Here is a 25343-nt window from a genome sequence, read left to right on the forward strand (position 1 = left end):
AATAATTCTGTGAATAATTTTATCTCATTTAAAAGGTTTAATGCTCTGGAGAACTTGGACAAATTATACACATACAGCCAGCAGGCCCACAGCTGGGGGCTATGTTAAACACATATATCCTATTTAAAGAAGAAGGAATGAGAAGACCCCCTCTGGTACACAGAGGGTAGTGATGGGGACTGACGTTTCCTTAAAATCCTGTCTGTCACCTCAGAAAGGAGAAGTCAGAACTCGGGTCTCTAAGCTGAAACGAGCGGAGTCATGCGAGATGCACTGGGATGACACACTGCGGTGAGTACATTGCCTCAGTTAGTCGCAGTTCTGCCTCACCCAGAGAGCTTGGGGGACTCGAACCGGCGGCCTACCGGCCTCGCCTACGCGGGCGGGGCGTGGAGGCGCGGGGCAGGGTGGTGAGCGGAAGTGAGGCAGTAAGAGCGAGCCGCGGGCGTGACGGTGGAGCCGGTTGTTGGGCGGCCATGAGCTACGAGCAGCGCCGGGACTGGGGCCGCGGCGGCGATGGCGGGCCTTCCTCAGCCGCGGGGGGACACGGGGGCCGCGGCGGGGGCCGCGGCCGCCACCCAAGCCACCTCAAGGGCCGTGAAATCGGGCTGTGGTACGCGCGGAAGCAGGGTCAGAAGAGCAAGGAGACGGACCGGCAGCAGGTGAGGGGCGGCCCCCTTGGGGCAGAGGTACCTCTTGTGCTCCCGGTGCTGGGGCGCCTCGTTCTGCTCACACAGCGCGGGAGGGGGGCTGCGGCAGCCCAGCCGGGAGGGAGCCGACTCAACGGAGCCCTTAACGGGGAGAGGGCGGCGGCCGGGCCGGGCCTCCGTGTTAGAAGTGAGTGCGTTTATTTATGTGTCAGGTACATGTTGGTGAGAGTTGTTCTGCTTTTCTTTCAGAGAGCCGTCGTGCGTATGGATGAACGTAGAGAAGAGCGAATTGTGCAGCTCTTGAACACTGTCCAAACTAAAAATGAAAAAGAGCAAGAAGCCATGTCCTGGTGGTCTGGGGATGAAGAAGGGTAAAGAGAAACAGTTACTAATGCTTTTATTTACTTTGACTTGAACAAGCTTCGCACAGACTGACAGGAAGATACGTTAGAAGTTATTTACATGTAGCTAGTGAGTTAGGTTAACGAGCACTCAGTCTTTTCCACAGGTACTGCCATACTGAAACAGCTGGTTGTAACCATTGCTTGTAAACAGCAACCCTTCCCGGTTGTTGCTGACTTTGGGGTGTTAATTTCTCTTTAAAATTGTAAAAGCCTGTAATTGATCTCCAGGCCTGCTGTAGTAGATATATGGAAATTTTAAGCTCCACTGGCCTCTGGAACGACTCTTCCAGCAGTGGCATTTGACTTCATTTTTCAGTTATTGGAAAGTAAATCATCTTGAGGTATTTTCTGAGACTCTCTGAAATAGCATCTGCTCTTGTCACATAGAGGATTTTAAATAATAGCAATGAAATAGGTAGGCAGGAGTTTTACTCCTGAGTCCAGTGAACTGGGGAGTTTGGGTCTCCGTTTTGCAAATGATCTGGTTACAGGGCAGTGGTTCTGGCAGTGGACTCAGCAGTAGTTTTCTGGAATGTTTTGTTGCTTTGTTAGGTGCAAAGAATATGTTACACTTCTAGATCCAGATGTCAAATTTTTGATGGCTGGTGATTTTCAGACTTTGTTTTCATAGTATACACTATACTGTCATCGGCTGGTGGTCAAGTGACTCCTGAGTGTAATGTCTCAAATTCAGACTTAAGGTTTACTTTGGGTGCTCAGTGCACTCTTCACAGTGGCCTGGCATATCTTGGATAATCTTGGAAACCTCTGTTCTCTGCACTTATTTCAGACCTACTCCAGAACAACCCCCTAAAGTGAAAGCGGAGGCTGAAAAAGCTCCTGTAAGACAGAGACCAGCCTTGGAAAAAACATCTCTTGATCGGGATGTGGAATACCTCTTTGAAAAAAATGAGCAGGATACTAATTTAGATGAGCAACTTAAAGAAGACTTAAGAAAGAAGAAATCTGATCCTAGATATATTGAAATGCAGGTACTTCTCCATGTGTTAAATAGAAAGCTCTTAATTGGCTTTTTAATTTTTTTTTTTTATTAGATTAGCCTGAAAACATAAGTTCCTGTGGTTTATTTACTAGGAAGTTGTTGTGATGTTACATTTGCACCAGAATTTACAAAATGCTACCTGTCAGTAGCACAGTAATTTATTATAAAACAGACTTCTGCTTGCATAAAAGCTAAAATTTTAAGACTGTTGATTGTTTAGTTAGGTGGGATTTCTGTTTGTTTTAAACAGATTGCATCCCTGCATTTATGTTTAAAACTGAAAGCATCAAAATGGGCTCTGAAGGAATTGCCTCTCAAAAACATAGTTTATGTTGGTCTAATAGCCATATATAAAGCTGTTAAATGAAACAGTCTTTCTGTGAGCAGATGGTCCTTCTGTTGATCCAGGGCCCTGATCTTGCAACTGTATTTGTGCACCTCTTCATATACTGAGCTCTTGGTTTTGAGTAACTTTGCTAAATTAATCGAACTGAAACATTCTCAGAATTGAACATGTTTTCTAGTGGGCCTATATTTATATAAGTATTAATTGAACAATTTGTTGTTCAATTTGTTGTTATTTTACAGTTTAGCCTAGATCATAGGTGAAATTGCTTATATTACTTCAGTCTTGAAGAGGTGTTTAAAGATACGTAATGTTTTCTTTTTTCTCAGAGATTCCGAGAGAAACTCCCTTCGTATGGGATGAGACAGGTAAATGTGTATTTAAGTTGAAAGAATGCGTGTTTCTCTGCCTCTGTTGTAAAAAAGGAAAAAACTGTTGTGTAACTGGGACTAACAGGAAACTTCTGTTGCCTTTTATAAAGGTGATGAAGCCTCCTACGTTCTGACTCTGAGTTTGACTTCTTCCCTGAAAGTAGCTCTGGTTCACTGCTTCAAGATATGTATGAAGTTACTCTGGGGCTAGATAAGGATTTATGAGCAGGGGCAGCATTAGTTGTGGAAATGGTATTGAATGATTACATTTATGTACACTTTTTTAAGTGTAGGTGGACTTTCTCTGCCAGTTAAACTTCTAGAATGTTCCTAGTTGCTTGGATTTTGGGTAGAGTAATTGACAACTATGTAAATTGTCATGCTTTCTTTTTCTTACGTAGGTAAAATTGTGGCCTTTTGTTTAATATTTGCCCAAGTTAGAATTGAACAAAATGCTGATTAAACCTTTTTTACTCACAGAATTAGTGGCTGTACTGCTGGCTTTTGCTGACATTAGTCTCCCAGTCAAAGTATAACATAAATGATAGTATGGGTTATTACTAATTGATGTTTATTCTTCATTTGATGTTGCCTATACGAAATAGAAATTGGGTATTTTGTTATGTTCTTTTTTGCAGACTCAGTGAACAATTAGTGAGCTTTCTTTCCAAAGTTAATGTGTTTGTCATCATGTAGTCCTTCCCGTTAGTGTTTGTTTCTTAAAATAGTTATATTCCCCTTTACAATCCTTTGGATTATGGGTAGAGACAGGAGTGTAAGAAATCTGTTCCTGTTGGTATAAGAAATATTGAAATATTGTGCTGAAAATCTTTAGTTAGTGAAGTCTTGGAGTCCAAGAGGGAGAACGCTTGTTTTCAGTCACCAAAGACAAGCACGTGGCAGGTAGGAGGGAGAAAATTTTAAAAACTTATTTCAGGCTTTCATTTTAGTTATTTTATGTTGGTTTTGCACAGGATCTTGAGTATTTTAAATTAATATTCAGGTTCGATACAGTTTAAATCTCACGTGAAGCGCAAATGTGCAGAATATACTTCTATGTGCTTTAAACTTAATTTTTTTTTAGTATTTAAACTTTTTTTTTTTTTAGTATTACAAGAAACAGGTATCTTTTCTTTTAGGTGCTATGGCACTTTCTTCTAAGTTTACTGCACAGTAGCAGAGAATTGTCAAAATGCTTCTAAAATCTGTTTCAGACAATAAAGCATTTGTTTTCTCTTTGGAAACAGGAACTTGTAAACCTTATAAACAATAATCGAGTAACTGTGATCAGTGGTGAAACTGGTTGTGGAAAGACAACCCAAGTGACACAGTTCATCCTGGATGATTACATTGAGCGAGGGAAAGGGTCTACATGCAGGATTGTTTGTACTCAGCCTAGGAGGATCAGTGCCATCTCGGTAAGTGCTGCTTTGACAAATAGAGATACTTTTTGTGATTTCCTTTTCCTTCCCCCCATTAAATCTGAGGAAATACTACAGCCTTCCTTGCAGTCATTGAATGAATGAACGATGTCTCTACCCTCACATGTACTCATGCTAAGTTTAAAGCATTCAGCCTATAGCGGACAGTGAAGGTGTTTATTTTCGGTTGTCTTAGATTCTATTGCAAATAACAATTTTGTTAATATACACTACTTTGATATTTCATAAGTTTTGGTTGTTAAGAGAGTACTGGCACTGCAGGTCACTCTTGTGCCTGAATTTAATCAAAGCTTTTATCTGTGATTTTAATGGATTTGGGCAGTGCAAAAGTGAATGAAGGTAAACAGTAATGTTTCCAGATGGTTTAGTGGTATATTAAAGAAAGAATTTGTCTTAAGTTCACAGTGATTCTTGATAGTTAAATGTCAAATGATTATAGAGCCATACTTCCTTTAAGGCAAGCTCATCCTGCTGAAAGTGTGAGAGTATTGCTAATGCCTATATGGTTATGGTTAATATCTCCTGGGTCACACCCTTGTTCTCGGATTGCTGACGGGAAAGGCTGTTTTCAGTGGAGGGGTGAAAGTGATTTTTAGGGTGTTTCTTTGTTGTTTGTGTACCATCTTGATTCTAAGTAGTCCTTGCTGCTGAGTAGCTAAATCATAATCAGCCTTGTGGGGTTACAAAATTTCTTTAATGCACTGTTTTGGTTTTATTTATTTTTCTAAGGTGGCTGAGAGGGTGGCTGCTGAAAGGGCAGAAGCATGCGGTAGTGGCAAGAGTACAGGATACCAAATTCGTCTACAGAGGTAAGAGAGGCTCCTCTGGCAGTTTTTGTTCATTTATGTAAAGTGCTATCTATTACTCAAGCAAGAGAAAATTTGAGAAGTAGTTCTTAATGTAGATAACATTAAGATGACATTCTGATATTTTCTTCAAAAAGAATTCCTGTGGCTACCTGGTGTAGAGAATAAGGTTTTAGAAATATAGCACAAAGCTTGCGTGCAGTTGTATTTTATGCAGCATTGTAGCTAGCACCAAATCATACTTTGTCCAAGCCCTTTTTTCAGCTCTTTTAAAAGGTCCTGCTGTAGATAGAGATAAAACTGATGTTCCTAATCCATGAATTTCAAGGAAAAACAGAAATGCTAAAAGAGAGAATGCTACAAGACATATTTCTATGGAAAACTTAAGTATTTGCTACCTATTGTTACCTGTTGAGTAATCCCACTGGGATCAGGTAATAAAATTAGGTGGATTGACAAGAGTTTGTAGACCTAGTGCATAGAGAAAAGGCTATTACATTTGGAGTAGTCTATGAAAAACAAAAAACAAAAACCAGATAAATGTTGCCAGCAAATAATGGAATCTCAATTATAATTGCAACAAAACTGCTGGTGAGACATAACAGCTTAGTACTTTCAGTGTTTTAATTTAATACAGTTGTAGAATCATAGAATGGTTTGTGTTTGAAAAGATCTTAAAGCTCATATAGTTTCAGCTTCCTGCCATGGGCAGGGCTGCCTCACACCAGACCCGGTTGCTCAGAGCCCCTTCCAACCTACTCTTGAACACTGCTAGGGATGAGGCAGCCACAGCTTCTCTGGGTAGCCTCTTCCAATGTCTCAACACCTGTGCAGTGAAGAGCTTCTGTATATCTAACCTGAATCTCTCCTCTGTGAGTTTAAAGCTATTCCCCCTTGTCCTATTTGAATTTATAGAAGCTCATTTATGTGTTTCTTCTTATAATTTAATCAATAATGTTATACTGCTGCATATTTTATCATCTGTGCTGAGCTAAGCTAGCTATGAGAATTTGGGGTCAGCAGATCCATGTGCAAGTGATGAAAATGTCTGGGAAGTCAGGAGTTCTGTCAGATGACAAGTAGTTCATAACCTGTCAGGAAAAGTGCTGTGACTGTGGGCTCATTCCTTTGTTCCTCCAGCTGAACTCTAGGTGAGCAAGTTAGAGAATGAGGCATACTCAGTAATGTCTGTAATGACTATCTACGTTTTGATTTTAAGCTTGTAAGGCACTATGTAAAACACAGAAGAGAATTGAGGAATTCTGAATGTGTCTCTTTCAGTCGGTTACCAAGGAAACAAGGTTCAATATTGTACTGTACTACAGGAATTGTCCTACAGTGGCTCCAGTCAGATAAGTAAGTTTTCCTGTTTAATAAGAAACTTAATACAGTTATGAAATGACTTGACTACTGAGCTCTTTCTAACAGTCTCGGTTGTTTTATTTTTAATTTTGCAAAGAACAAAATGCTTTACTTTCTGCTCTTCTCTTTTAGGAACTTGTCCAGCATTAGTCATGTAGTCCTCGATGAAATTCATGAAAGAAACCTTCAGTCAGATGTTTTAATGAGCATTATTAAAGATCTTTTGAATATTCGTTTGGATCTGAAAGTAATACTCATGAGTGCTACTCTAAATGCAGAGAAGTTTTCGGAGTATTTTGGTAGGTGAAGTGCTTCCTATAAATGTTCCTCGTAAGTAATTTAGGCTTCTACAGTATAATGCAGTTCTCAGGTTTTAGGATTGATTTTTAGCAAGTGAGGTAATGACTTCAATTTTAGATAGTTGCCAGCTGCCGGAGATGCTTATTCCCTTCAGTGTTACCTCATCATGAGCATACACTACTTCTGTATGTGTTTGTATGGTGGAAAGGGGTTGTGGTTTAAGCCAAAAGGGTATTCAGAGTTTTCATATTATAATATTTACCGTATTTTGGAAGTCTTGGTCTGAGCGGGCAACCAGATTGAAGCACGGTGAACATGCTGGCAAACAATGTACTGCTTGCTACCAATGTTTTTTATTCAGCTCCCTGTGCTTTTTGTATTAGCCACTCTATTTGGAATTGAATTTGGTGTCTTCTGTGAGAATTTCAAAATAAATGAAAAAACCCGGTAGACTTGGCAACTATATTGCAAAAATAGTAAAAATTATTGATTGTCTCTTAGTACAGTATTTTTTGCCATTTTAAAACAGAGTTATGCCTTCCTCAACAGATAATTGTCCAATGATTCACATACCTGGATTCACCTTCCCTGTGGCAGAATATCTTCTCGAAGACGTAATTGAGAAGTTGAGGTAAGTGTATTATCTGAAACACCATTACGTAGTATTTTGGGTTATTTTGCTTTTTATGTCTTCTCAAAATTTACCTTGGTATAAATAACCTGTGCAAGAATTAGCCGTTTTTTGACAGAGAACCTTTCAAGGAAAGTTAAATTTTAGCATAATTGAAAATGGCATATAGCTATCTGGAAATGCTGGCTTGAGGAAGGGAAAGAAAAACAACTTGTCTGCCTTTCAGTGTGGTGAATTTTTGGCTTGAGGAGGGGGGAAAAAAAACTTGTGTTTCAGTGTGGTGAATTTTTGGGCTACTAAATCAAGCTAGTCTTTCCATTTGCTCAGACTTTTTCTGCATATTCTCACACTTACTGGAGTTGGTACCTGGTTTTATAGATAAGATTTCTTTCAGGAAAGAAGCGTAGTCTTATTTACATGGTATAGCCAAAGTGCAACATATTATCCATAGTTTGAAGGTGGTTTTAAAGTGCTGTAGTTTCAGAATTGACTTACATGTGTTATTTAAATGTAAAGGTATACTCCAGAAAACACAGACCGTCGGCCACGGTGGAAGAAAGGCTTCATGCAAGGACATGTAAGCAGGCCAGAAAAAGAAGAAAAAGAGGAAATCTACAGGGAACGATGGCCAGGCTACTTAAGGCAGCTGCGGGGCAGGTTGTTCTCGAGAGTTACTCTTTAGCATCAACTTTTTAGACACTTCTAAACTGAGAAACAGAAATAAGCGCTCTATTCTATTACTGTGCTTTTATTAATGATGGGATAGTTGTAACTGTGGAAAACAGTAATGATGGAATTGCCAGTATCGTTGGCTGGCAACCGCTGAAGTGCTTTCGAGTTATCACAGAGAATTAGCTTCCTCTGCTTGTGCAAATTGTAAGAAGGCTTACAGCTGTGGAGTTGCTTGGTGTTGGTGTTGCCCATTACAGTCTTCACCATAACATTAGGCTTCTTCAGCTTTGGTCTTTAGTTCTCTTCTAATGAATAATTCCCTTCTTCAGTCTTTGAGAGTTTTCATAATATTTTAGTCCTGTAATCAACATAATAAAAAGTATGCTGGTTTATAAACCACTCCCCACAAAAAATACCAAAACCAAAATTAAAACCCCTTTTTCTCAGAATATTTAAGTACTCCTCTCGGGTGATTTAAAACCAACCTAAATAATTTTGCCTCTTGAGCACCTAGTAGAGACTGTTTACTTGAAACACAGCATTTGACTACTTTGGTGATCTGGATAGGTCGATTAATTGGATAGCCTGACTGATTTCTCAGGAACAACATCTCACTGTTTTATTCCCGTCTTACCCTCTGCATTTGGAACTGTGTGTATATCTAGCTTGCAACAATAACGAATACAGGTGGCTCAGCTTTATCTCCCTTTTCTAAGGGAAAACTCCTCAGTGGTGTGTCTTCCTCTGGCCTGTCCCATACTCTGCTCAGTCCATTTGTGTTCCTTCCCTTTCCCACTATGTCTTTTGAAGCAGTTGGCAATTCTTTTGACACTGTTAACTTTCATGAATCAGAGCTGAACAGATTAGATGCTTCCTGTACTCACTGTGAGTTAGAGAGATAAACAGGTAAACTCAGATTAGTTAGGACATTGTTAATCTGTGGGGAGAGAGAGATTGTGTAAATGCTTCAGATGCTGTTTGGCCATAACATGGTAATTCTTAATGCTGGTATTCCAAACTGATGATAATTGCACTAAACTAAATCTTGAGAGCACATTGGAGGTACCGTAATTGAGCAGACGAAATAAATTGATTGGTAGTGGATTACATAGATGTGTGGTTGCAGAGCCTTATAACAGAAACTTGAGTGCATGGCTGTGTGTGTTACTAAGGTACCATTGTGTGTGCTTTTCATGCCTGCAGGTATTCAGCAAGTACTATAGATGCCTTGGAAATGATGGATGATGACAAGGTTGACCTTGACCTTATAGCAGCACTTATCAGGCACATTGTTTTGGAAGAAGAGGTACACTTCTGTCTCCTGTCTTCCCATTCTAATGATGTGACTGAATTGTGGTTAGTGGCTGTTGGGAATGTCAGAGCTGACAGTTTGGCTTCTCATGCAGATAGAATAATTTCTTGTTTTGCTCTTCTGAGAAGTAATCTAACAGCTGTAAGTATCTAATTACTATTTAAGCCCTGAGTTAAGAATGTGGTTAGTTGCAGTGTTTATTGAAACGATGGAATAGAATCTGTGTTTAAAGGGGAACACATGTCTAAGCATTTCCTTGAGTGGGGGTTGTGGGTATTAATGAGAACTATATACAGAAGAAACTTGGAAAACTGAGAACTACATTTGATTTACTCATTTATGGTGTCTTCTGAGCAAGGGGAATAAAAGACCCCGAATTCTTTCAATGACAATATCTATGAGAGGTTGTTTAGTAGATAAAGTGGGAGAGATATCTGAAGGTTTGAGTGCCATTTTGATTCAGATTGGTGAACTTTTTTCTTTTGACTAAGTTTTTAAAGAAGCCTTCAAATTAATTACACACTTTAGTTATTTGATGGAAAATAGTATAATTAAAAATTAAATTTTAACTTCTAGTTCTTTCTGTGACCTTGTCTGTGTTTGTTAAAGGTAGTATTCTTTGTAGTAAAAGTTAGATTATGTGAAACAGGTGTAGAAAACTGTTTGAAGACCTCTTTAGTGTACAACTGTATCCCTGTTCTTAATTCCGCAGCATTGGCGTGAGGGGGCAAGAGCGATACTTAGGAAGCTGTTCACTGCCCCGTATCTACACTGTGCGGTTGGCTTTAATAGTTCTTCTGCTGGAAGCTGTGTCTAAATACAGCTTGGATGCTGCAAAGAATGAATTTTTGTACAACCTAGCTAAAGTCTAATCACATTTACCAAACTAGCTAGCAGAATCTTCCAGCTTCCAGCTTGTCAAGATTAGTAGTTAGTACAGCTGCATTAATAGTTATCTCTAAATGTGCCTTACCTTGTTATTTAGTAATAATATTATCAGATTATTAATGTGAGAAAGTTCCTAGAAGAAGAAGTAGCAAGCATAAGAATAGCATCTGTTACCATAGGTGTAATGTAGCTTCTTATAACCTGAAGTTAAAATGTTTGTTTCTGAGTTGGAAAAACATCTGTGGGAGGGCTGACACCATGTCTGATTCCTTAATGAGAATTTTTATTGTTAAAAGTATCAAACAATTTAGTATTGCAGATGATAGCTCAATTAAGGTGTGAGTAATAAGGAGGAGTTGCTGTTTTGTGTTTTGTTCTTCCTGTATTGAAAATTGTAAAACCTGTATATCTGTTTTATTTGCAGCTAAAAGTCTTCTAGTGTTGACTTGGCTGTGTTTAAAGACACTTCAGGGGAAACATGTTTAAAATCAAATATTTTATTATGTTCATATAAATATGTAACTCTTAGAGGAAACAAACTTACAAACTTTGCTCCAAATTCCAGTCAGCAAAGTTTCAAGTATTACATATCCAGTATTTCTGTATTAGTGTGCAAGTAGCTTGTTCTTTGCAGTTTATTCTGACCTCTTTTCCCTTCCCTTTTATGTATAGGATGGTGCAATTCTTGTGTTTCTTCCAGGCTGGGACAACATTAGCACGTTGCATGATCTCTTGATGTCACAAGTCATGTTTAAATCAGGTAAACCCAAAATTTTACATTGAAATTCTAGCATTGGTGTTAGTGGCAAACTCGTAAGTTTTTTATGTGATTGCTGGTATTGCACTGGGTTTGGTGTGGGGTTTTGGGTTTTTGGGTGGTTTTTTTTTTTTTCCCTCCATTCTCCTGTTAAAATGATTGTAGTGTGTTCAGCTTTTTTGTGTTTATATGGTATCTTTCATCTGCTAATGGTAGCTCATTTTCCTCAGTGTAGGTGTGAACAGTCTGAGAAAGAATCTCAGACCTGCATCTTTTTCTGTTGTCCTTTCTTGTAGCTGCAGTAACTTCCAAACTAAACTCTCTCTTCATTCTGTGTTCATTTCCTCTTTTCTTGATTCTTCAGCAGCTTCTGTTTACTGTTTTGCCGATAGTTCTTTTAAATTCTGTTTATCCCTAGAAGCTTTTATTATAAGACACTAAAAATCTGATGCACATTCATTTGTCCTGTCTGCGTAACTCATAATTCCATCTGACTTGTCTAATTATGCTCTTGACTGTTCAGGTAATTGTTGTGCAGTTCATGTTGTATACATTCCACAGATAAGGAATTGAATCTGTTGAAAGATGAAGCAGTGACAGTTTATTTATTAAACTTCAGCAATTTTAAAATGGTTTGAGTCTTTAAAAATGAAATATAAATTACTGTACATAACTTCATATGCTTTCTTAAACTTGTCATCATAGCATAATAAAAAAATCCTTTACATCTTTTTACTTTATAATTTGCCATTATATACATATACCTATCAATTCTGAATAAGAAACAGAATACTTACAGCTTATTTTCTCTATTCTGCATAGTTTGATTTTCCCGTAAAATTACAGTTTCTGTGCTTATACTGTATCTTCTACTGATTTTTAATTTTCAGATAGGTTTATTATCATACCTTTACATTCATTGATGCCTACTGTTAACCAGACTCAGGTATGCCTTTCTTTTATTGTTCTACTTCACAACTACAAAAAACATTACTTAAGCATATGTTTGGTTTTGGCAAACATATAAATGGGCCATGGATAATTACAGGTTTTTAAGAAGACCCCGCCAGGAGTAAGGAAAATCGTGATTGCTACCAACATTGCAGAGACTAGGTAAATAGCTAGCTATACAGACCCAAACCGGCTCTATACTTAACAAAATAAATGAAAGTCATAATTTAAAGTATTAACCTGTTAATGCTTCAAAACATATGTTTTTTGTTTTGTACCATTCATTTATAACCCATTACGTTTAGAAATGTTTATAGACTAAACGGGAGATTTCCTTTAATTGTCTTAAACAATTAAAACATAGATTTTACTATAATGACTTGTCTTTGTTGCACATGATAAATGTGACCTGCCTGTTCTCCCTATAGGCTTCATAACCCCACATGATGACTTTTGCTAGACCTAGGAGAATAAATGTACTTATTGAACTGCTGCTTAGAAACCTAATTCTGAATGAAATTCCAAACAAATTTTTGTAATTGTTGGCTCACAGTTTGGGAGGGGATAAGGAGAGGCTAAAACCCCCTTTTAAATCCTACATCAAGCTTGCAAAGATGAAGAGCTGCTTTTTTTTCTCTCTCTTTCCTTAAACAGCATTACAATAGATGACGTCGTGTTTGTTATAGATGGTGGAAAAATAAAGGAAACTCACTTTGACACACAGAACAACATTAGCACAATGGCAGCAGAGTGGGTTAGTAAAGCTAATGCCAAGCAGAGGAAAGGTCGAGCAGGAAGGTAAGAATAATGTGGGTAGTTAGAACTTAAGTTTTGTGGGGCTGAATTTCTTTAGTCTTGGAGCACATGCAGGCTGAAGATGTGACTTTGTTATTCCCGTGTTCAGCTGCAGATTCTAGCACAACTCCCTCTTGTACTTAGGGAAAGAATGGTTTCTTGTCTAGGGAACTGATTTCACTTGTGCTGTGCTGTGCTTCATTCTTGGAGAAGTCCTGATTTTTTTTTTACTGTGTTCTGCATGCCTGTTTCCTGTTGATGGGTCTGTGTTTCAGAAGGCTGAAATGTTTTTTACAGTTGAATACACCTCTGTTTCATTTCCTTGAGTTGTTTTGGAAAGCTGTTTATAAACATAATGTCATAGTGGCATAGAAAAAAACCTCATACAGTTATTTATTTAAATAATTGCAGAGTTCAGCCAGGCCACTGTTATCATCTGTACAATGGACTCCGGGCTAGCCTTCTAGATGATTATCAGTTACCAGAGATCTTGAGGACACCTTTGGAAGAACTCTGTTTACAAATCAAGGTAAACATATGAATCTTCAAACCTATTAATTATCTACTTTTCCATTAGAATAATAGGTTGAGAGATAATGCAACTGTGAGCCTGGGGTTGTATTCAAGTTGAAATTCTGTTACTGCAGTAGTAACAGACATTAAGCTGGTAATTGTAGCAACTTCTGCAGAAGGCATACTTGTGTCTGGAGGCATCAAGCCCGGGAAAAATAGGGCTGTCTAGTATAAATAAAAGCTGAAGTCTGTTAACAAAATCTTGGGCTGTGCTTCCTTTCCTCTCCACCCGAATATCATTCAGTCAGAGGAGCTTCAGTGGGAATGCCAGTGTGTCAAGGAATGTGATGATATCTTAAGAGAAATTTACTAAAAAGTAGTTTTAGGACTGACATGAGTTTCCCTTTTTAGGCAGTTCGCATGGAATTCCTTATGCGTGCCTATGGAATACCATGTCTGTGCATACTGAATGAAAAATAGATCCTTATGCTTCAAATGTCATCATTAATTTTATTTTATTCCTTAGTTCTTAATTGGTGAAATTCAAACTGAACCTTTTGAGTTATTCACACCTGAAATCAGTGTGGTCATTGCTTACTAAGTGTAGGTAGCCATCTTTCTTCAATTGCTGTAGGTTTTTGGTTGAGTGTTTGTTATTTTGTTATTTGTTTGTTTTTTTTTTCCTTCAGATTCTAAAGCTTGGTGGAATTGCTTATTTTCTGAGCAAACTAATGGATCCACCATCTCGTGATGCTGTAATGCTGGCCATAAATCATCTAATGGAGCTGGTAAAGTATTACTTAATTTACGTGCAAGGCGGTACTTGTTTATAACCATGTTACTGCATTGTTTGTTATCAGACAGTTCGGATTCTACAGGTCTGGACATTGCAACCCCATACTGTATTGTGTAGACTTTTATATATCTTCACTGAAGAGAGGAAATAATTTTGCATCATAAATGATGTTTATGGCTGCATAGAGTAGTTCCTTTCTAAATTATTCATAACATACATGCACCTTGATTGAAGTTCCCTACAGATAGTTACTAAACTCATAACTTCTGTATCACCCTGTTCATGGCTGCATCCACCAAGCCTTCCTATCCCAGTCAGATCAGTGAAGAGTTTGAGATACTTTTTCTGTGGGCCAGTAAAAGCTTATAGGAGACAGATCTTGTATGTCATTGCCCCTTTGGATGCTGGGGAAGGAGAGATTAATGACGTGTTTGTACCACTGGTATTATTTGTACAAATTGGTTTTAGCAATAAATTGAAACTTCTGATTCAGGTGAAGAGCACTATCTCGCACTGATGGTGTGATTCTATGGATGTGTAGGTAAAATTAAAATTCAGCCATACGTTTGGTGTTCTGTGACAATGCTATGCAGTAGTGAAGGGTAAAGTAAATGCAAACAGAAGGTAAGGGTAAAGACAATTCTAAAAGGAAGCTGGATCAGGAGAATAGGAAGACACTCAAATGTTAGTAATTCTTCATACTTTTGTCCAGAAAGACACTGAGCCTAGTAAACCCCACAACCAGCACAAAGCTGGTTGCTATTTTCTTGGCTCTAGTTAAGCATTTTAATTTCTTCATAACTTGCTTGATCACTTTCCTACCATACCTCATTGACAGCCAGCTACGTTCTTCAGCTATTAGGTTTTTGTTGTTCTCTAGGTAGACTAGTGGCTATTTCAAGGAAATCCTCTCCATTTCTAATACTGTGTTTACTCTTCCCCCCCCCCCCCGGCCTGTTTTTGTTTGTTGTTTTTTTTTTCTTTCTCCTCCTTCTGACAGAATGCTTTGGACAGACAAGAGGAACTGACTCCACTAGGAGTCCATTTAGCACGATTACCAGTTGAACCACATATTGGAAAAATGATCCTCTTTGGAGCTTTATTCTGCTGCTTGGATCCAGTTCTTACAATTGCAGCCAGCCTCAGCTTCAAAGACCCTTTTGTCATCCCTCTGGTAAAGTTTCTAGGACGAGAATTACACGTCAGAATTTAAGAATCTCAGAAGGATGTTGGGACCTACTGAGATGCTATAATTTAAAATCACTTTAATCTTATTTTCATTTTAATTACATTTTTATTAGTGAAAGTTTGCCTTCATGTACTATGAGGTCTTGTCTACAGAATATTGGAAGGAGCTTTACTTTTCATTAGATTTCATTACATTTCATGTTGCATACAAAGTATTGCTGTATATATAATAATTAGGAAAACGGAACTGTTGTGTCATGAATACCTTATAGGTTCTAATTATTCTTAGGGCAAAGAGAAAGTAGCAGATGCAAGAAGAAAGGAACTGTCAAAGAACACTAAAAGCGATCATCTAACTGTGGTGAATGCTTTCATGGTAGGCATGTTTTAATGTTGTTTTCCTTCTAGAATTATAATTTGAGTGATATGGTTTATTCTAAGGAAGAAACTGATCAGTATGTGTTCTGTTGTATTCTGTATATATATATTCAGTATATACTCTGTTGTATAGTGTGAAGGAATCTTATCTTCAGGCTCAGTCACCAAATTTCTTGTGATGTCTGTGAAAGTGACAAAGAAAACAATGTTATAATTACCTTGCTGTATTCTTGTTCTTTCGGTTTCTATAAAAACCTGAATCTGAAATTCTGTCAAACTTAGCTCAATTTCACTCCTCACATTGAAAAGGGAAGTTTTTGATTCAGAATGTTGTGAAGTTGTGTATTTCTGCTGTGTTCTGCAGATGCATAAAGGGTTCAAAGGATTTACTTCCTCTCTTGTAGAGAAAAATGTATCTGTATTGGTTGTTGACCTCCATGTTTTCATTGTCCTTAGTTGTTTTGGGTTTTTTTTATGTGTTCAGTCACAAACGCCTTTGAGCTATGGTTTTAATTTTTAGGGCTGGGAAGAAACTCGGCGTCGTGGCTTCAGAACTGAGAAAGACTATTGCTGGGAATATTTCCTGTCTTCAAATACACTTCAGGTAAAATCCTAACAGTTTAGAGGATGATTGTGTCTGTGGGAAAAATGGGAGGCCTTTTGGCACAGCATCATTTTGGGACTACTTTTGTTTCCTAGATGCTGCATAACATGAAAGGGCAGTTTGCTGAGCATCTCCTTGCAGCTGGATTTGTGAATAGCAGAGACCCCAAGGATCCCAAATCTAATACCAACTCAGGTAAATAGTGGAAGGAATTGGAAGATTTCTGATAGCTGAAATCTCAGTGTGCAGAACTGTTTGGTTTACTTTGCTGTCTTCTACAGATAATGAGAAGTTGCTCAAAGCGGTCATCTGTGCTGGTTTATATCCAAAAGTTGCAAAGATCCGGCCAAGCTTCAGCAAAAAGAGAAAAATGTAAGGGTTTGGCTTAATATTGGTTGTGTTCAAGGCATTTTCTACATATTGGGTAGTTGGGCAAGGTGAAGCAAAGGCCTTGATTGCAGGAATGAATATCCTTTTATAGCTCAAGTCATGGTTGTGGGTTATTTCCTTTGGGAAGGGTAGATGAGGGCTTGGGATTGTTGATCTTTACTTTGTTTAACATTTGGGTACCTGCTAGCCTGAAATGATTTGTGTGACCTTATTGTGCCATGGTTAGTGTTACAGTGTATCAGTAACACTGCTGCTGAAGGAGCTGGACCATCAACAAGCAGTGGTTGAAACACAGTCCTTTCTTACTGTTTGGGAAGATTGAGCCCAGAAATTCTGGTCTGGTGTTTTGTCGCTTCTTATATTATCAGACTATTTATTCTTATTAACTGTTACTCACAGTAGTGGTACTCTTGTCTGAATGTTGGTACTGTCCTTTGTGAACATGATTAAAGAGTGAGCATAGATTTAAGGGTTGAAGATTTTGATCAGCTTCCTGGGTGTGTAATGTCAAAACAACAAGCTAAGAGGAATCATTATGCCTATAATTAAAAAAAAAAAGCCAACTAAGAAAACCCAAGTGTTTATTTCTGTGAAAGGAGTAAGAGACAGGTAGTCAAAATTACACTCAATATAGCATAATTTACACCTGTTTATACCTGGCGCTGCTAGTCAGTTGATAACTCTTTAATCATGCTGGAGTCGCCTGAAGGATGCAGGAAGTTCGGACACCTGCTGCAGCTGCTGTGTTGCTCTGTCTTTGCCGCATGGTGGAGCTGCTTGTGTGCCTGCTGCCCAGGAAGGCTGTTTTTTGATGCGCTAAGCAAGAGATTTGTTACAGTAACCGTTTTGCCTCTCTCACCCTAATTCAGTAACACTGCCTTTCGTTTGAACAGCAATGGCACTTGATTTTTAGGGGGGTAGATTTGACAAAAAATTCAAGCTTCTTGAAATATAGAGATAGATGTCTGAAAATTTGTACTGTAGATTCAGTGGTAATCTTCTATGAAAAGGGTTAAAGTTTCTTTGAATGTCCCTGTATTTTCAGAATTTAGTGTGCTAGTAGAGAATTAGAGATTTTCTTGAGACCCGATTGTGCTGAACTTCCATGATCTTACTTCAATCCTAAAATAAAAACTTTTCTTTTTTTTTTAAGGGTGAAAGTTTGCACCAAGACAGATGGCACAGTTAACATTCATCCTAAATCAGTTAATGTGGAAGAAACAGAGTTCCATTATAACTGGCTTGTGTACCATTTGAAGATGAGAACTAGCAGTGTATGTGGCTTATATTTGTGTAGTTTATTTTCACAACTCTTTAATACGATTGGATAAGGTTTCAAAGGAGATGTGAACAGTGCCTTTGTTTTGAAGCTCTCTTTTCTTGAGTCATTCCTTTTATATGCCATCAGGTTACATACTTTGTGATACTGCTAGTATCGTTCCACAAGTAACTAACTTCTGTGGCTTCGTGTTTGTGTTCTTTTAGTTTGGGTTTTGGAGGGTTTGGGTTTGGTTGGGTTTTTTTTAAGGTTCTGGCAATAACAGGTGTAATTTTGGTTTTGGAGTTTTGTTAGATTTTGTTGGGGGGGGGGTGTTCCCCCATTTCAATCTAGTGTAACACTTGTGAATATGCTGATTTTTTTTTTTATTTTTTAATGTTTATGTAATATTTGGTTTGATTTTACCACTTGGTGTGAAGGACTGTATTCGGCACTGTTCTGCTACTGTTCAGTGTGATTTCATGTGCCTTTTTTCCCCACTGAGTCACTTCATAAATGTTTTGCAAATTTGTGAATGACTGAAAAACAATCTTATGGAATTCTGTTAGTTTTGTTAAGGGTTTCTGACGTCATTTAAGATGTTTTGAAGGGTGATTGAACAATTTTGTCTCCTTGCAGATTTACTTGTATGACTGTACAGAGGTCTCTCCATACTGTCTCTTGTTCTTTGGAGGAGACATATCCATTCAGAAGGATAAAGATCAGGATACCATTGCTGTGGATGAATGGATTGTTTTCCAGTCTCCAGAAAGAATAGCACACTTAGTTAAGGTGACTATGTTTAATAGTAATGTAGATGAAGACTTGGTGTAACACTGATTCTTCTTAGAGAATTCTGTGCTTGATATTCCTGAGTAGCTAGTGAGTTACTGCTGTAGGGAGGTGATAATGAAAACATCATGTTTTCCCAGTAAGCAGTTCAAGTACACAAAGTAAACAAAAGAGATCTAGTGAAAGTGTGTAGATAAATGCAGTAGTAGAAACAGTATTCTGAACAGTCTGTATCACATGGCAAACTGGGAAAAAGTAAACAGTAATGTGTTCCCTTATGTTTGGCCTGTGGAGCAGGTGAGCACTCTGGTTTTGTTTGTTTCCAGTATAATAGCTGTGTGCCTGCTGAGGTGTCGGAACATGGTGGTGATGTTCAGCTGGTGCAGCTTCTGCTTGAAGAATTCATGGGGATGCTGAAAAACTGTAGAAGCTTCAGAGGAGAGTCATAGGATAGAATGATAAGATTTATAAACTTGTCTTGGTTGAGACATTTGAAGAGCTTAATCTGTATACTTCTCCTTAGCAGAAGCTGTAGGATGACTTGATCAGTGCATGAAATGTCCCCACAGATATGGAGGCATGAGGATGGGCTCTTAAGCTAGCAGTTAATCTTCCAGGAAGGAGGGGCTGAGTATAGCTCTGTTTAATACTAGATCTAGAAGTTGTATCTGAGGTTTGTTGTTTTTTTTTTTAACCCAGATATTTTTAATCCTGAAATAGTTGGCCAGTGGATGTATGTATAGACTGTTAAAGGCTGTCACATCCAGAAGTGGTCATCTGTCATATAAGGAAATACTGCTCGTTTTTGAGAAGCAGCTTTTGATCTGAAACTAGCAATATTCAAATGAATTGCTGGGAGAGCAGCATGTGTAAATATTAGAAGAACAAAGGCCCTAGGGCTTTGAACTTAGTGTAGTGATGTTGTTTGTTGTGTGTAGCTCTAATGGTCTCTTCTTTCTTTTCCTTTTTTTTCCTTCATTCCAACAAATACTTTAATTCCAGAATTTAAGACAAGAGCTTGATGATCTTCTGCAAGAAAAAATAGAAAACCCACATCCTGTGGATTGGAATGATATCAAATCCAGGGATACAGCAGTACTGACAGCGATAATAGACTTGATCACAACACAGGAGAATGAAAGTGCCAAAAACTATGCTCCACGGTTCCAGAGTGAACACTATAGTTGACACACTTTCATCTGTATTGATAAAGACAACACTCACCTTTTTGGGTTTTTTGTTGTTTTGTGTTTGGTTTTTTTTATTTTTTATAACCTTTATTTAGATGAAGGAAAAACTTTTCTAGGGTAAGCTGGCAATTCCCTCGTGCTGAAGAGCAGGTATTTCAAAATAGTTGGTCATATCTGTATATGCATGGTATTCTGTGTTCCGTGTAGCTTTTTAAATAAGAGAAATGCAATGCTAGCAATGGTAGTTGATGTATGGTTCTTGTCCTGCTGTAGCGTTTTGTTTGTTTTTTTTTTTTTTTATTAAGACATCAGGTAACAGATTTGTAAAAACCCTGCTAAAGCACTGCTAAATAATTCTTAAACTGTTCTTGCTACCGGGAAAAACATCTCAAAAGACTCTTCTTTTTAATTGAGGGTGGTAATTAACTCACTGTGTTATTCCAGCTGTGCAGCAGTCTTCTCACCAACACTTCTACAGAAGGCAATTATAGCTTAATTAAACTGAACTTGAAAACACTTGTTAAGTTTGTGCTGTGGGAGGAAACAGTCTTCCAATATACTCTCCTCTTCTGCCTTTCATCGCATTAAATTAATCTTTCTTTGCTTTCTGTGCCCATCTGTCATTGCTGCTGACTAAACTTTCAAGTTGCAGAAAACATGGTTGGATAAAAGTAATGGAATACACTTTAAGGTTTCATTGCATTCTAATTTTTCTTTTCTTTTTTTTTTTTTTTTTTACCAGTCAATATATGGGTTATATAGTACTATGGTAGAGTCTTTTTTTCAAAGTGTTATTTCTGTTCTTAGTTCTTAATGTTTTGAATGCTTCCAGCTATGTAAGAACACTTGAATAGCATGGCTTGTGTAGGATTTTGCATAGAGCAACTTGAGAAACACTGTTCTGATCAAACTTGTGCAGGTGGCAGACCTGATGTTTCCTTTACAGGCTGGGGCTGGATCTGGGGTTAGGTTCTATTCCCCTGCTGCTGGAGGGAGCTAAAACGGGTTTTTAACTAGGCTGGCAGTTTACTTGGCAGCCCTGTTACCTGTGCTTTGCAGCCGTAGCTACAGTCATTTCTAGGTTTATCCTTCAGGAACAAAGCTCTTGTGTCTCATTTTGTTTGCCTGGAAGTGTAACCCTCTCCCTTTTTAGGTTTTGGGTTTGTTTCTTGTGCTTAGCAAAAATGCTCTTGACCACGAGGCTTGGGAGTACTTGTGACCCATACCCTGAAGAACACAGAACTGGTCAGGTGAAACTTTGCATACGGAAATGAGTCTTAGTGACTAGATTGTGCTTTTCATTGGGTTAACAAGGAGTGGAGGAATTTCTACATTTCTACAGCACAGCTGCAAAAAACCTCCCTTTCCCCAGTCACTTTATACTTTTACCCCCGGGGTGCTGAGGCTGCCATTTCAAACGGGCAGGGAGGAGGAGGAATATCCTGCCTTGGCCTGGGGGTGGTGGATGTGCTTTAAGCATCATGAAGGAAAGAAGGAGGCCGTTAACTTGGGAAGCTGGGAATTAGTGACAAAAAAAAAAAAACAACAACAAGAAAAGGAGGAAAAGGGCAACCAAAAGCAAGGGGCTTCCTCCTATATCTGTTGTCCCCACGCAGAACTGCTTTCCTGTCCTCCATGGGGGCTAATGAGGAAACACACTTGAGCCAGAAACAGCCGGCTGATGCACTGCTAAAGAAGATCTCTACTCATGCCGCTAGGAAAAAGCGGCAGGTTGTAGTAGTAGGGGACTCTACACTGAAAGGGACAGAAGTACTCGTCTGCCGGCCAGATCCCGTCTCAAGGGAGGTGTGTTGCCTACCGGGGGCACGGATCAGGGATGTGGCAGAGAGGCTGCCTGCTCTAGTAAGTCCCATGGACTATTAGCCACTCCTGGTGATACATGTGGGTGCTAGGGATATAGATAGTAGTAGTCTGGGGAACGTGAAGGACGACAGAGCCCTGGGGGAGGTGGTAAGGGGCTCTGGAGCTCAGATAGTCTTTTCGTCAATTCTCCAGGATACAGGGGAGGACCTAAAAAAATCGAGGAGGATTAGCCAGGTTAATAACTGGTTAAAAGGGTGGTGTCATAGTCAGGGGTTTGGGTGTCTTGAACACGGGACCCAAGCTTGTAGGCCAGGTCTAGTGGGGGCTGGTGGAGCTGGTCTGATAAAGAAGGGAAAGAGCAGTTTTGGTAGGAGGCTTGCCAGACTGGTCAAGGAGGCTTTAAACGAGATGTGTTGGGGGAAGGGGGCATCATTCCATCCCAACACACCCAGTCAGTTGCCAGAACCTATAATACATGCTTGGAGCAGTTTGGAGATACTCCAGCCAATGAGCCGGCTTCAGTTGGAGCTTCGCTCAGATGCCTCTATACAAACGCCCGGAGCATGGAGAACAACCAAGAGGAATTAGAGATGTGTGCACATCTACGGGGGTATGATACAATAGGCATCACAGAAACATGGTGGGATGGCTCCTATGACTGGAGTGTTGGAATGGAAGGTTACAGGCTCTTTAGGAAAGACAGGCCTGGCAGGGGGGAGGGGGAGTTGCTATTTATGTTAGGGATAGGCTGGAGAGTATGGAACTCTGTCTGGGGACAGGTGAGCAGTCAACAGAGTTTGTGGGTCAGGGTTAAAGGGAATATAGCTATGGGAGACAGATGGACCACTCGGTGGATAAAGAACTGGCTGGATGGCCGCACACAAAGAGTTGTTGTCAATGGCTCAATGTCTGACTGGAGACCAGTAACGAGTGGTGTCCCTCAGGGATCGGTGTTGGGACCGGTCTTGTTCAACATCTTTGTCACTGACATGGACAGTGGGATTGAGCATGCCCTCAGCAAGTTTGCCCATGACACCAAGCTGTGTGGTTCGGTTGATATGCTGGAGGGAAGGAATGCCATCCAGAGGGACCTTGACACGCTTGTGGGGTGGGCTGATGCCAGCCTCATGAAGTTTAACCATGCCAAGTGCAAGGTCCTACACCTGGGTGGGAGCAATCCCAGGCACAGCTACAGGTTGGGCAGAGAAGAGATTCAGAGCAGCCCTGTGGAGAAAGACTTGGGGGTGTTGGTTGATGAGAAAATGAACATGAGCCGGCTTCAGTGTGCGCTTGCAGCCCAGAAAGCCAACCGTATCCTGGGCTGCATCAAAAGGAGCGTGACCAGCAGGTCGAAGGAGGTGATCCTGCCCCTCTACTCTGCTCTTGTGAGACCTCACCTGGAGTACTGTGTGCAGTTCTGGTGTCCTCAACATAAAAAGGACATGGAACTGTTGGAACAAGTCCAGAGAAGGGCCACGAGGACGATCGGGGGAATGGAGCACCTCCCGTATGAAGATAGGCTGCGGAAGTTGGGGCTGTTCAGGCTGGAGAAGAGAAGGCTGTGGGGAGACCTCATAGCAGTCTTCCAGTATCTGAAGGGGGGCTAAAGGGATGCTGGGGAGGGACTCTTCATTAGAGACTGTAGTGACAGGACAAGGGGTAATAGGTTAAAACTTAAACAGGGGAAGTTTAGATTGGATATAAGGAGGAAATTCTTTCCTGTAAGGGTGGTGAGGCACTGGAATAGGTTGCCCAGGGAGGTTGTGAATGCTCCATCCCTGGCAGTGTTCAAGACCAGGTTGGACGAGGCCTTGGGTGATATGGTTTAGCGTAAGGTGTCCCTGCCAACGCAAGGGGGTTGGAACTAGATGATCTTAAGGTCCTTTCCAACCCTAACTGTTCTATGATTCCATGAAAGTCCCGCCTGCTGCGGGCAGGGTGGGGGACGGGCCCTGGCGTTGGCTCCCGGTCGCTGCCTGGGCCCCGGAGCCGCCCGCGGTTGTGTGGGGATGAGGGGGACTGTGAGGACTGCGGGGACCCGCCGGGACCCGCCAGCAGCTCGTCAGCAGGGAAGCGCGGCCCGCTGCCGGTCCGCCCGCCTCAGGGCGCTCTGTAGCGAGTGGACGTTGGAGGAGGCGGGAGCCCAGGACGGCTCGGAGCCGCCGAAGGTGAGGCTGGAACTGAAAGGATTAAAAAGGGGTTAAATGAATGATGATTTTTGTGGAACGGGGAATTAAATAATCAGGGGAAACACGGGGCGTCTCGCAGGGAAGGTGCAACCGGTAGAGGAGGACGCAAGATGGCGCACGGAGCTGAGGGAAGAGCGGTGCTCCTGGAGCAGGCTGTTGGCTGCCGGTGGAGCAGAAAGCGCTCGGTGCTGGGTCACTTAGCACAGCACGGCGGGCTGCTCCGCGTTACAAATCTGTGGAGTTTTGAGGAAGAATTGGCAGTAGCTCTGTTACTGGCAGGTCTGAATTAAAAGTCCTGAAGAAAATAGAGGCTGGCCAGTGGTATCGGTTTCCTTCATGTTCTTGTTTTTTTGCAGTACTTAAATGATGTATGAATTTCTACCTAGTAACAGAAAAGGCAAAATGAAAGGGTGGCAATAGCAGAGCCTGGGTAAGAATAGCAATGTTGGTTGAGGAAATCAAAGACAGATGGCAGTTTTCTCTACACCCTCCTTCACAGTATCACAGTATGCTAGAGATTGGAAGGGACCTTGAAAGATCATCTAGTCCAATCCCCCTGCCGGAGCAGGAACACCTAGATAATGTAACACAGGAATGTGTTCAGGCAGGTTTTGAATGTCTCCAGGGAAGGAGACTCCACAACCTCCCTGGGCAGCCTGTTCCAGTGTTCTGTCACCCTCACTGAGAAGAAGTTTCTTCTCAAGTTTAAGTGGAACCTCTTGTGTTCCAGTTTGTACCCATTACCCCTTGTCCTATCATTGTTTGCCACTGAGTAAAGCCTGGCTCCATCCTCGTGACACTCTCCCTTTATATATTTATATACACTAATAAGGTCACCCCTCAGTCTCCTCTTCTCCAAACTATAGAGACCCAGCTCCCTCAGTCTTTCCTCATAAGGGAGATGCTCCACTCCCTTAATCATCTTCGTTGCCCTGCGCTGGACTCTCTCCAGCAGCTCCCTGTCCTTCTTGAACTGAGGGGCCCAGAACTGGACACAATATTCCAGATGCGGTCTCACCAGGGCAGAGTAGAGGGGAAGGAGGACCTCTCCCAACCTACTAACCACCCCCCTTCAAATACACCCCAGGATGCCATTGGCCTTCTTGGCCACAAGGGCACAGTGTTGGCTCATGGTCATCCTGTTGTCCGCTAGGACCCCCAGGTCCCTCTCCCCTACACTGCTCTCTAACAGGTCGTTCCCCAACCTATACTGGAACCTGGGGTTGTTCCTGCCCAGATGCAGGACTCTACACTTTCCCTTGTTATATTTCATCAAGTTATTTCCTGCCCAACTCTCCAGCCTGTCCTTGCCTCAGAAATGGTGGAGGATTAGGATTCCGCTGTGGTAGTAAGGCCACCACCAGAAGAAATGCACCCTGATGTGGTCGCATGTCAGCATAGTCAGGTCTTTACTCCGAAAGTGACTGATGTGTGAGCTCTGATATTGTACTTACCCAGCTGTGCTTCAAGTGTGTGGCTTAACATACACTTCTGCTTAAAAAAAAAAAAAGTATCAGAAACCTCTGTGTTC

At 40.5% G+C, this 25343-nt stretch overlaps 1 protein-coding gene across 2 annotated transcripts; it reads left to right on the forward strand.

Annotated features, from left to right (window-relative positions):
- Window positions 1-419: 419 nt before the first annotated feature.
- DHX36 (DEAH-box helicase 36) lies at window positions 420-20403 on the forward strand. Of its 2 annotated transcripts, XM_061452710.1 has the most exons (25): window positions 420-662; window positions 900-1021; window positions 1845-2046; window positions 2733-2771; window positions 4022-4192; window positions 4946-5025; window positions 6304-6378; window positions 6517-6683; window positions 7234-7315; window positions 7832-7972; window positions 9191-9293; window positions 10860-10947; window positions 11835-11890; window positions 11993-12057; window positions 12550-12693; window positions 13102-13219; window positions 13893-13991; window positions 15000-15173; window positions 15477-15563; window positions 16086-16169; window positions 16265-16364; window positions 16451-16541; window positions 17713-17833; window positions 18457-18609; window positions 19612-20403. In XM_061452710.1, the coding sequence occupies exons 1-25, from the start codon at window positions 477-479 to the stop codon at window positions 19795-19797; spliced, it is 2934 nt and encodes a 977-aa protein (XP_061308694.1). In that variant the 5' UTR covers window positions 420-476; the 3' UTR covers window positions 19798-20403. The 2 variants fall into 2 exon arrangements, with proteins under 2 accessions (XP_061308694.1, XP_061308695.1); XM_061452711.1 differs by lacking the exon at window positions 15477-15563.
- Window positions 20404-25343: the final 4940 nt, after the last annotated feature.

The sequence above is a fragment of the Pezoporus flaviventris genome, unplaced genomic scaffold, assembly GCF_033815535.1.
Source record: "Pezoporus flaviventris isolate CSIRO_AGI_PZ_B2104156 unplaced genomic scaffold, CSIRO_AGI_Pfla_v1 ptg000013l, whole genome shotgun sequence".
Taxonomy (NCBI): Eukaryota; Metazoa; Chordata; class Aves; order Psittaciformes; family Psittacidae; genus Pezoporus; species Pezoporus flaviventris.

Bases quoted from the DNA above. Each gene is read 5' to 3' on its own strand.
- DHX36 (XM_061452710.1), top strand. From the start codon at position 477: ATGAGCTACGAGCAGCGCCGGGACTGGGGCCGCGGCGGCGATGGCGGG. The intron at 6,379-6,516 runs GTAAGTTTTCCT...CTTCTCTTTTAG, and splicing joins CAGTGGCTCCAGTCAGATAA to GAACTTGTCCAGCATTAGTC. The intron at 16,170-16,264 runs GTAAAATCCTAA...TTTGTTTCCTAG, and splicing joins TGTCTTCAAATACACTTCAG to ATGCTGCATAACATGAAAGG.